Genomic DNA, 11,905 nt, shown 5'->3' with positions numbered 1-11,905 from the left:
AAGCCAGTGTGTGAACAATTTCAGACATGGCCTTCAACACTGCCAGGACTGTTGTATGGGCTGAGCTGTAGGTTATTCTGATGTGACCTGGCAGAAGGACATTCCTCCAGCCTTCTAACCACCCTCACAGGACTCAGTAGGACATTAGCATAGGCATTCTGAAGATGGGGCAGGGGCAAGGGAGCTTGTCACCTCCATCAAAAGGGCCACAGATCATCTGACCACAGGACATAGTCACCTCACCATATGGGGTTCCTACACACCTTCGTGGCTTTGCCTGCCCTGACAGTCTGCTCTAACCCAGACATACAAGTATACTATATTTGGCTTGTCAAATTTGAAACAGTTCTGTAATGTGGTGGATGCTGGCCTGGGCCAGCTCTGTTGCTTGGTGAATGGGAAATTTTCCAGCTGCAAAATTATGAATGTGTGCTTCATGTTCACAAACTCCTTGATTCCTTTTGCACCTCATGCTGCTCCGTTCTGAGCATCTGGCCTGGTGACAGAGCAACTAGCCAAGAAATGGGGATGCCAAGGGTGTCATATCTCAGTGCTGAGGAACAGTGCATGTATACTATGGTACGTTAGGCTATAAGTACCTTCTAAGATGTCTTTGCAGAACAGTGGTGGTGTCAGGTTGAGTCCAATGTGGGAGGCTGAGTCCATGCTACTTGCAAGGACAGAAAGAAAGTAGGTACAGAAGTGAATCAGAGCAGAGACTGTGTGCGCTTCAAAATCTATGCTTTGGAGACAGTCAATGGCATGGGACTCAAGTGCAAAATCATGCAAAATATTGCAATCATGCAAAATATGGCAATATATCATGTCTACACAGACACAACTGTAAGTCCAGAAAACTCCAAGGGCTGCAAGGAACAGTCTTCAGCATAAATCTGGAGTGTAGCTGAAATTTACATGTGAATTTATAAGAAATGGTTTGTAGGACTCTCCTGATTACATTTTCACACTTCTCTCTTTTTTTTTCTTTCTTTTTTTTTTTCTTTAAATTAATGACAATATGCTTTCTAACATTATTTTTCTGCATCTTCTATGAAAAATGTATTTCATGCTGCACTGCTGCATGTCTATCAAAGGAAAAAAGTATGAAACCATAGGAACTAAAGTGAATTTAGTTAAATTAGATGTTCAGTACTGCTTATAGATATCAGAAAAAAAGTAGATGCAACACAATAAAATGCTTATGTGATCCAAAACAGACAAAGATACTAACCCACTCCCACCCACCTTCGGGCATATTGAAGGGGTATATTAACATGCATATGATTCAACTTTACTTCTTTCTATTATATTCCATTCAATTGCATATTCTGTTTCTAAAGAATACTATTTATAACACCCATATATGGTCATCCTGGAACCTTAGATTTTCTTATTTGGAATACTTGAGAAATGAAAGTAACAAAAAATCCAAGTATTTGTGTGCTGCCTTAAAAAGATGTAAATTATATAGCTGTCTGGAAGAATTTAGTCAAGCTTGTGCAGCTTGTTGTATCTGGATCGAAAATGTCTTTCAATTAATGCTAAAATTGAGCTCAAATGACACACTTTTCTCTCTTTTTTTTTTTTTTTTTTTAGTATTCCTTCAGGCATAGGACTGAATGAAGAGAAACTTGTAACTATTAGTTTTGAAAACTTGATGTACTTACCTGTAAGCACACAAAGTTGTACCGATAGTTCAGCAATGTATATTATTTTGGCAATGCAGTTTACAGGTCAAAAAATGTGTTTTCCCTACTTTTGTTGACATTTCAGGCAATGCGCATTATTCAGAGATGTGCTGCCTGGAGTCCAACCTTCAGTGTTTACTCTTTGCTTTCAGTGTCATGTCATCTGATGTCTTTACTTACATGGAGATTGTTGTTGTTTCCTCTGAGGAAGAACAAACATAAGACAAGAATTTCAGTGTTCGGCAGAAAGAGAATAAATGGTCAGACATATCACAAAAATAACTAATTTTCTTTTGTTTAAGTGTTTTGTTTGTTTGTTTGTTTGGTTGGTTGGTTGGTTGGTTTGGTTTGGTTTTGGAGTATTCCCTTCACATTTGTAGTGAGGATTATAAAATTAAGGATTATTATTATTAGCTAATTAATAATAATAATAAGTGCCAGAACTGCCATTAACAACTACTTCATGACCAGGAATTGTCATTAGTAGAGAGCTGATGAACTGCAGTGGTGCCACCCACTGCCGCAGTTTTTGCTTTTGCAGTCTTTTCCAGAGTCAGAGTGCTCAGGCTCTCCCCAGCAGCTTTATGTCTCTGTGTGTCTTTTGTAGGCTGTGACAGAACATATCATTCCCCCTGTTGCCTTGCACACTGCCATTTAATTCTTCATTAGTTCCTCAAATCTTCTTGCTTCTGATAGATTAGCCCCGCATTCCTGCAGAGCTGTCTGACTTGGAGGAATATTTGAAGAGTAAATCAAATGAAGGAAAAGATAACTGGTGGCACTGCTCCTTGGAAGTAGCTAACAAACCCAACAGGTTTTAATAACTAGTTTTTGCATATCAAAGGTTCTTTACATAGTAGGGCTCCTTCATTTCTTTAATGTAAGCCTCTTTCTATATGCTTCTTTCACAATTAGTCAAGAAGTAGTATGCAAAACAATTTGTTGAGGCAGTGAATAATTAGAGTTACTGAAAGATGTGTGAAAGATGTGATCTGAAAATGTTAATACACCTATTATAAAATCCTGCTCAGGGAAGTTTATACTTTTCATGCAAAGTCATACCATCAATTTAAACAACAATTCCCTTCAAATAAGAGTAATTTAAGCTTTCTGTACAAAACTTGACTGAAATGTTAGTTGTGGGTAGGCAATGAGACTGGACAATTAAAAGATGTGCAATTAAAGGTGTGCAAAATCTGTTCTTCCAGAAACTCGGGAGAAGGGAATAGTTAACCATGACTTGTCAAAAATATACCTTTCCGCATACGCATGTGGAAAGATGCTTTCACTGAATTTGTTTGCATCTTTCTAAACATTAATAGCAGAATACTGGTACAATCATTCCAGGGACAGAAGCATAAAGCAACACTGTACAATTTCAAATGTCACACTACTCTTCCACAAGGTTAAGCACCAAGGAAAATTCAAAAAGTTGGCACAGAAGTGCATAGAAGAAAACAGCCAAAACAAGTCCCAGAAAAAGATAGGCATCCTGTTCATGTATTCCAAGAACTGAAAGAGTAGCCATGTTTATTAGATAAACTTTTTCTAGTGAATAATTAACAGATCAGCTTCAAAGTGAAGCTCAAAATAGACAGTTCTTTTGTTTTTTGTTGTTGTCACTGGGATGTTTTACTGTCTGAAAATGGGTTATATCAGGTAATGCTGGCAGGATTAGTTGGGAGATTCATTCAGTTAATGTGTCATGTTACTTTAATTTCTAGATCTAAGTTATACATTTGATAAGTATCTATGATTCATGGGATGACATATAATCCAATGTTGGGTTTATTTTATAATTATGCATACACAAATGTTAAAGGAACACATTTTTTAAGGTCACAGTATTAGTCAGTCAAAAGACTTAAAATACTCCTTCTGGAAATGCATTTCTATAAAACTGGGGATTATGTACCTTTTGTTTTCTTGGGGCCCTGTCTCTTTTGGCACGAAACATGGATATGAGCTGAAGCTTGTGAAGTTGCAGAGATCCGAGAGTATATTCAGTAGGATTTCCATGTTCATGAAAAGTGAGTAGTGAGTGCAGCAAAGACTTCCAAGGGAGAAAAGGACTGGTCAGGGGTTAAAGCTACTGAATGCTGTCCCAAAAGCTAAATTATAACTTTACTCCTAAGTTTGAAACTGACACTACAGGATTTACTTACAATAAATTTATCATAGATGACCACTAACCTATTTTTTCAGTCTGATAAGAATCTGATTCTTATCCCCCTTATTGTACCCCTGTTGAGGGACTGAATGCTTAAATCTGGATCTGAAGTGAATGAGAGCTATAAGTGGGTAAATAAAATGTGGCATAGTACTGAATAGGTATAAAAATCAAGTCCTAGACCTCTCTCAAATGAGACAGGGAAGCTGTGTGAATTCTTTTATCTTTGCTCCTTTGAATCTCAGAACTCATGCTTGTTAACTTCAGATAATAGCACACCTTGACTTTGTTGTAATGCTGTGAAAACAAATATACTAGTATTTTAGAAGCATTCTGTCAAAATAACCATGGCAGAAAAAAACTGGAAAAATCCATAGTTCTGTATTCAGAGCATTACTTGAAGAGAGTACAATAGATAGGTTGAGTGCGAGAGTGCGAGAAACAGTGGAAAAGTTCTCATCAAATAAGTACTTTCTATTCCAGTGCAATGCATGAAAGAGGGCTCCAAAACAAAACCGGTAAACGACCATGTACACTAAATGATATGCTAAAATAATACACATGCAGCCATGAAGCAAGCTAAAGTTTCACAGAGCTGGTGTTCCCGAGGTCCTGATTGTTTTGCTTTAACTCCAATGTAGGTGGAGGATTCATGAGGATAGCTGCAGAACCACCTATGCCTGCCTTCTTACCAAATACAGTGCCTAAACCATGGGCATTTTAGACCCTAATCAGTTTTGTTGTTGTTGTTGTTTTTTAAAGTAATGACCTTGAAAAGGTTATGAGTAGATTAAATCAAGATCTTAAAGCTGGAAAAGAATGGCAGATACAGTAAAAGACAATGTTACTAGCTCAGTCAGGACACAGTGCTATCACTACAAACGCCCAGACACAGAGCCAGGAAGAGCTGTGAATAGGGTATCAAAGCACTTGTAGAATTTTCTACCTTTTTGGTGCTTTTTTACATAACAAGATAAACATATTAGGTAATTCATCCAAGTTCTTGATACCAGCCCAGCTGCAAACTGTTTTCTCTCTCAGTCTTGTAGTTTTGCAAAGGTGAGCCTTCAGGCTTTGCTAAGGAAAGACCACCATGTTGTCAAGTTTCAGGCAGCAGGTCAGTAAAAAGGCTCTTCTGGCCCAGCTGCTGTACAAGTTTTATCTTACAGGCAGTTTCCCTGCAGTATGATTTATATGCTTAGAAATATGTGAGGAGCTACTGTGAACTATGTCCCTATCGTCTGAGATAGGGCACAGTACTCAGGCAGTCAGATACGTTGCAGTACCATGGTATATCACACACCACCCATGTTCTCACCCACAACTCGTTATGAAAAAAATAGTGATAAAATACTTCCTCGTGAAGCAGGAACACTTCAAATAGCCAAAGTTACTTTTTCACCATTAACGAGTGTGAGAGGGGAGGCAGCACATTTTATGACAATCTTTGCCTTGAGATAAGGTTTAAAAAAACATAAGGAGAGTTGTGCATTTATCTAGGTGAAGATTTATATTATTATTATTATTATTATTATTATTATTATTATTAATATTATTTAATAATAATAATATTAATTATATATATATTATATATATTATATTTTATTATTATATATTATATTATTATTATTATATATTATATTATTATTATTATTTATTATATATTATATGTATTATATGTATTATATATATATTATTATATATATAATAATAATATTAATAATAATTAATATTATTAATAATAACAATAAATTATTAATAATAATAATAATAATAATTTTATTTTATTTTTTAACCACGGAAAAGTGATTAGAGGAGGAAGTCCCAGGCTGTGCCCCAAGCACATGCCACGGTCAGTGCTGTCGGTGGCACGGAGGTGACACAGGCTGGGGGCAGCAGCGCGGCGGGGGCTGGCTCCATCCCATCCCGTCCCGTCCTGCCCCGTCCCACTCCATCCCGTCCCGTCGCGTCCCGTCCCGTCCCACCGCCCCCGGGGCGGGCCGCCCGTCGCCGTGACCTATCTATATAGAGTCCTCTCGACGGCTGCTTCTCCACCGGAGAGAAGTATTTTCCCCGCTGCCATGGCCTCGGTACCCTCCGCCGGCTGCCTGCTGGCCAAGAACCAGTACTACCGCAGTAAGTGCTCTGGGGGTGCGGGGCTGCCCCGCGATCCTCCCGGCTCCGGGATGCTCCGGGGGCTGAGCCCCCAGCCTCTGCGTGCGGACACCCGAGTTGTTGCCGCAGGAGAAAGTTAGGAAGTGTTTCGGGAGATTTCTGAATGAGCTGGAGGCAAGAGGGTGGTTTTTTTTTTTTTTTTTTTTTTCTCTCTCTCTCTCTATTCAGGAACTGCAGTTTTAATGAGTATCTGCTTTGTTTTATTCACCTACTCTTTTATTTTTTTTTTTTTCCTCTTCATAACAGTTCATTAGAAATACATAGTAACAATCTTCTTACTGTACAGCATGACACTGAAAAGCATTAGGCAAACAAATCCTGGCTTCTGGCTGTATTTCATATTTGCTTTGCAGACTTAGACAGAATGCACTATCAACTCACGTATTTGTTTCTTAGTGCATGAAGCAGTTGCCAGTGTGAGACTACATCTGGTCTTTTTAAGACCCTATAGCACAAGATGCAATACTATAGTGCAAATACAGGACTTATAGCTGTAACACAACGGCAGGTACAGAAGCTAAGTTGTTTTCTGCCTGGTTATTGTATAATGTGTAAGTGATCATAAGATACATTGCTGATTTCAGTGAAATCTGTACAAGCAGATCTCAATGTGCTTTTGTGTGAAAAGTAAGTAGACTGAGACCAATTTTGATAAAAGCTTACACCTAAACAACCACAGTAAATTGGTATATAAAATATTGAAGCCATACTTTGTAGCTAAGTAGTGGTAGTTAAGTTTATCTTTTACAAACATTGTTTCCTCTGAGACAGTAGCAGGTCTGAAAATTTGTTGGCATGGAAATCCATTCAGTTTTTCCATCACGTATGTTCTTCTTTTCTGTGAACAGCAAGACAGAACTCAGAATCCAGTGTTTCTTCCAGCTCCTCCTGCTCTTCAGATCCTGTGAGTGTTACGGACCAGGAAAAAGCATTTCATGGTATTGTTCCTTTCTTGCAGTATTCTGGATTCTGTCTGTTTGTTATTCTGCTAGTGTCTAACAGTGCAAGCTTTTTCCCTTTTGGCAGGGTTACCTGAATTACTTGATAAATGTTGGTGGATAAAAAGCTTTTTCCACTGTGAACCATCTCCACCAACTGTTGGCAGAAAAACACTATCAGCAAGCAGGTGAGTCCTGTTCCTACTCATTATATTTTCCCTTTGGTAAAAGTACTATTAAACAAGTCATAATCAGCTAAAACAACCTGGGGGTACAATGCTGTTTTGATGACTTAAATAAAAGATACTGCAAGGTATACAGAAGCTTCCCATGTTTTCATTTTAATAACTGGACTCATACTATATATTATGCTAGTGACTATTACTGTCATTTGTAGCAATATTTATTTAATCTTCTACCCATAGCACTTGCACACCTACTTATGTAGTTCCATTTTACTTTGTTAAAAAGATTATATAAATGAATAAAAAAATGCTTAGGCAGATAAATACCTTTGTGGAAAATGTAATGATAATCTTACTCATAACCTTTTTGTATATATTCTTCTGCAGTGCCAACAGTTGAATATGACAGCAAACTGGATTACTGACTGAGATACTACGCACAGACTTATTTTTCCAAGAGGCTTGGGATCTTCTGAATGTCTGGGTTCAGCTGCAAGAAGATGACAAAACCTTTGGGAGGAAGGAAAGGTGTACTTTCAAAAAAGATTTGGCAGTAGCTTAAACAATATTGCATAATGGACATGTCCATGACTTACCTTTTTCATTACAGAGTTACTATAATTTGAGATGACTAATGAAAGTTACCTGGATTAAATATCCTTATGACTTACTTGGATACTTAGAAAAAAAGAAAAAAAAAAAGATGTAAGATAGCGTAGGTTTAGGAGAAGTATATCTATGGGATGACTTTGCAATAGGTGATACTGTATCTTAAGTTTTACCTTCAGTATGTCAGCTCTGTAGACATTCACTCTGCTGTAAACAGGATACAAACAGAGCAGTCCTACTCTGGACTGTGAGGTGTATGTTTTTATCATTTATTCGGTAGCACTAACAGTGAGCAGAGTTTACAAGAATGCTTACTAATAGCTTTGGTTTTATAAAGCCTGATTACACAAAGAAACAGTAATCAGTTTGTTCTCTTTGTTCCAGCTGGGTGTGTAGATCACAACCCTAAATACACAGGTACAGCTTTCATTCACGTCTCTGCATGTTTAAGGATAAAATAGCAGAGAGACAAGAAACCAGTAATCCTAATGGATACTGACATTTGCCAAGTAGAAGAGCAACCTTAATCAGAGCTGATACTTGCAGCTCTGTTTTACTTTTAAATTACTCTCACGTGCTTTGCTGCCTCTTAAAGACCCACTTGTTCTCAGGTGACTACTCCTATCAGTATTCACTGCTGTCTGTTAGCTTAGTTTCTTACATCTAGGAACTGCCAAAATGTTCAACTCAAATAATGTTAATGTTATTAACCAAGTCTACCTTTGTCGTGATTTCTGCTTTTGAAATGTACTGTAGTATGCTTTCATTTGGCCTTCAGCATTGCAAAGCAGTACATCAGATTGTTTGTTCTACTGGGTATGACTGAAATGCATCAACGGTCATAGAAAATTACAAATATTTTGCTGGATGACATCATTTCTGTATATTTATCTACACAACTTTTTGATGTACTATCACCAAATCTACCTGACCTTTGTCCATCACTGGATGAAGTAACAATAGCAAACATCCATACAAGTGTAACTTTTTAAAATGTTATTATGGAGTAGTGATTGTCGTGGTTATGCTTAAAAATCTAAAGTATATCAAGCAATGGTTTCAGGAAGCTTATATTTTTGTTACAGGCAATAGGTGCCTGGCACGACAACAGAAAAGAACTCAATGATAAAAACAGTTTCAGGAATCTTTAAATTGCCTTGTTGTATCTTTTTACCTTATTGCTATTGTGCAGCTTCATCTTTGTCCTTTCTCTAAGTGTACAGAATGAACTTTTTTTATATAAAGTTTTTTTGTATTAATAAAGATTTAATCTGTTTTTAATGTGACTTATTTTGGAGCTCTAATACAAACTGTTATTCAGTGTTTCTTGTGGTGTGGGTGGTGGTTTTTTTGGTTTTGTATTAAACATTGTTATTTTGGTTACGTTAAGTATAAAAATTCAGAGTTCCCACTGAAACTTAGGGTTGACATTCTTCGTTTAGCCACTTTAAACTTTGATGTGAGATGAAAAAAAGAAGGGTAGAACATAAGCTAGGAAAAAGACACATTTTAATGTAACCTTGTATTGTAAAGGAAAGAAAGAGGAATCTAAGACTGTTAGTTTTGGAAGGGTGATTGTAGCTCTTTCTGAAGATGCTTAAAGCCATAGAAGAAAGAAATGCTGTTTTTTTTTTTTTTTTAAGAGTAATATAAGATTGAGAAACTATACATATATATATATATATAACTATTTTTAGATGACTAGAGAATATTGTTTGCAAATATTCTGAAAATCTGCATTCTGGTAGGACAAAATGTAAATGAGAATCACAGAATCATTAAGGTTGGAAGAGACCTCCAAGACCATCTGGTCCAACCAGCACCCTACTACCAATATCACCCATTAAGCCATGTCCCTAAGCACCAGGTCCAACCTTTCCTTGAAAACCCCCAGAGACTGTGATGCCACCACTTCCCTTGGGGTATGAGTGACGCAAGAGTGATGGCCTTACAAATTCTGTTTTGCAATGTCAAGGTGGCTAGAATTTGGAAGAAATGTAATAAATTTGCATTTTTCTTTCAAGAATTTTCTTGCCTGCATGTGAGATAAGCAGACTTTATGAGAGCATCATGTCATACTACATATTTAAAAAAGAGCATCCTACTGTCATACTACATATATTGTATGGAAAATAGTAATGAATAACTGTAAGGACTATAGCTATTTCTATGAAATGAGATTTTATTTTTGTATACTAGCCTGTTCTATAGAAGCAAGAATGATAAATGAACCCACTTAAGAAACAGGTTTTCAATAAAAGAATGAACCACAAATCAAAATCAATTTGAGTTGTCAGGAATATTTTTTTTTTTCTAATATGTGCAGTGATTAAGACTCCCATAAACAATGTACTTTAACATTTATTTGTAACTTAGTTGAAAGCTTTGTTTCTGTTTGTGATATAACAGCTTCCTGAAATGTAAAATACTTGCAAATCCCTCTTCATTTTACTTTATTTTTTTTAACTAATCATGTATTATTTCTTCATGAATGCACACTTTTTCTCTTAATGTCACTTCTCAACTCTTCTGTAAAGGAAAACCTAAGCAGGGTTCATTCAGTACCAGATTTAATATTGTTGGCAAAATATTTTTTGGATTATTGTATTCACAGCTGCTGACCATGAAAATTTTGACCACTACCATGTTCAGTGTGCTGGCTGACTTTTCGGTTATGGAGGGACTCTGTCATATTTCTCTTCTTGTGCACTCTGTCATATGCCATTTTAAGCTGTTCCAGCAGTAGCAGATGTGAAATATACTGCATGTAGTCACCAGGAGATATGTCTTTGTAATAGAAAATGGCTATCACTAACAACAAAGAGAATCAGATAAGTATAATGGGAGGAAGCCAGGGGAAAAAATATTTTTTCCTTTTTTTTTTTTTTTATCCTACTTCTCTATGCTTCAAATTGCAGAAAAAGAAATCACTGTTTCTCAAACTTGTGCCACCTTCTTGTACAAAAGAGAAGATTCAGCTTCCAGTTACAGTAATCAACTGTATGTTCAGAGTCATCCTATTGGCTTTTTCTCAAAAGTAGAAATATAAAAGTTTCTGTAGTCATTATGATGGGACACAATTGCTAGAGAGAGAGAATATTTTTATAAGATCAACTCGTAACAGGAAGAGGAAGGGCCTGTACATTCAAAACATTGTTTTTCTTAGCTGTCAGGCACTGCATCTTCTTAAATCTTTGGCATCTTTGGCTTCAAGAGAATTTATTTTCAGTCGTACCCATAAAGTAAAACCTGTAATCCCACCTTACTTATTTAGCTGACGTAGCAGTACAGGGTGCAAGATAAAAATGTTTTGTCATCTTTAGGGTGCACTGAGGTCCAGCATCTACCATAACAGAAGAGGACTGACAGGATTGGCTGGGTGTCAGTCTCACCACTGGCATCATGGAGGCTGAGGCCAGGGTGTCCTGGAGAAATGCATCAGTACTGTGAATAATTTTTCCAAAAGACATTATTGAGGTTATTATTATTATCATTATTTTCTCTCTGTTGCTTTTTTTTTTTTTTTCAAGAAAAGTGAAAAACATCTAAAACTGACTTTGAATTAGTGAGTGATGGAAAGTCCTTAAAACACCCCAGCAAATATTTTCTACAGTTGATTACCCCCGCCTTTACAGATCTTTCCCATTTTTGCCAGCTTGAATTTCTCCTTGAGCAGTGGTTCAGGGGTTAGTCATGAATGCATGACTCAAGTAACAAACAAGAAAGTTTTAAAGTGCTGATTTCACCACCTCTTCAAGGACCTTGACAGTGATTTCAGAAGAGGTTGTATCATTTTATTTAATCCCCAGCCATACCTACTTCAGGAATTATTTCAGCACAATAGGAGTGGATCAATAGATGGAAGCAGCTGGAGATATGCTTTTTGCTTCTGTGGGTGAAAGCTAAAAGCCAAGCTTTTAGAGTATGTTTCCCACTCCGTAGTTTACTTATTTCAGATAAGGTGAGCACATACAAACCATTGCTAGGAAAGCTAAATGAGAAGGAAAAAGGTTATGTTGTGGTATTGCAACAGCATAAAAATGTTGGTCAGTTTGAAATCTTGGACCCTAAACCACATGCTTCATCACAATTCTTTTGAAAATGGAAATTGATGAAAAGGCTGCTAAATATCTGAAATCT

General features: G+C 36.8%; 1 protein-coding gene across 1 annotated transcript; it reads left to right on the top strand.

Moving 5' to 3' along the window:
- Positions 1-5,840: 5,840 nt before the first annotated feature.
- On the top strand, positions 5,841-9,090 carry PPDPFL (pancreatic progenitor cell differentiation and proliferation factor like). The gene is made up of 4 exons (XM_083821817.1): positions 5,841-5,994; positions 6,882-6,971; positions 7,060-7,159; positions 7,544-9,090. Exons 1-4 carry the CDS (start codon positions 5,940-5,942, stop codon positions 7,554-7,556), a joined length of 258 nt encoding a protein of 85 aa, XP_083677943.1. The 5' UTR covers positions 5,841-5,939; the 3' UTR covers positions 7,557-9,090.
- Positions 9,091-11,905: the final 2,815 nt, after the last annotated feature.

The sequence above is a fragment of the Anser anser genome (assembly GCF_964211835.1).
Source record: "Anser anser genome assembly, chromosome: 2".
Taxonomy (NCBI): Eukaryota; Metazoa; Chordata; class Aves; order Anseriformes; family Anatidae; genus Anser; species Anser anser.
This window is presented reverse-complemented; position numbering and strand designations above follow the sequence as displayed.

Excerpts from the sequence above, each read along its gene's own strand:
- PPDPFL (XM_083821817.1), top strand. The coding sequence starts at position 5,940 with ATGGCCTCGGTACCCTCCGCCGGCTGCCTGCTGGCCAAGAACCAGTAC. Across the intron at positions 5,995-6,881 it reads CAAGAACCAGTACTACCGCA|CAAGACAGAACTCAGAATCC; the intron begins GTAAGTGCTCTG and ends TTCTGTGAACAG. Across the intron at positions 6,972-7,059 it reads CCAGGAAAAAGCATTTCATG|GGTTACCTGAATTACTTGAT; the intron begins GTATTGTTCCTT and ends CCCTTTTGGCAG.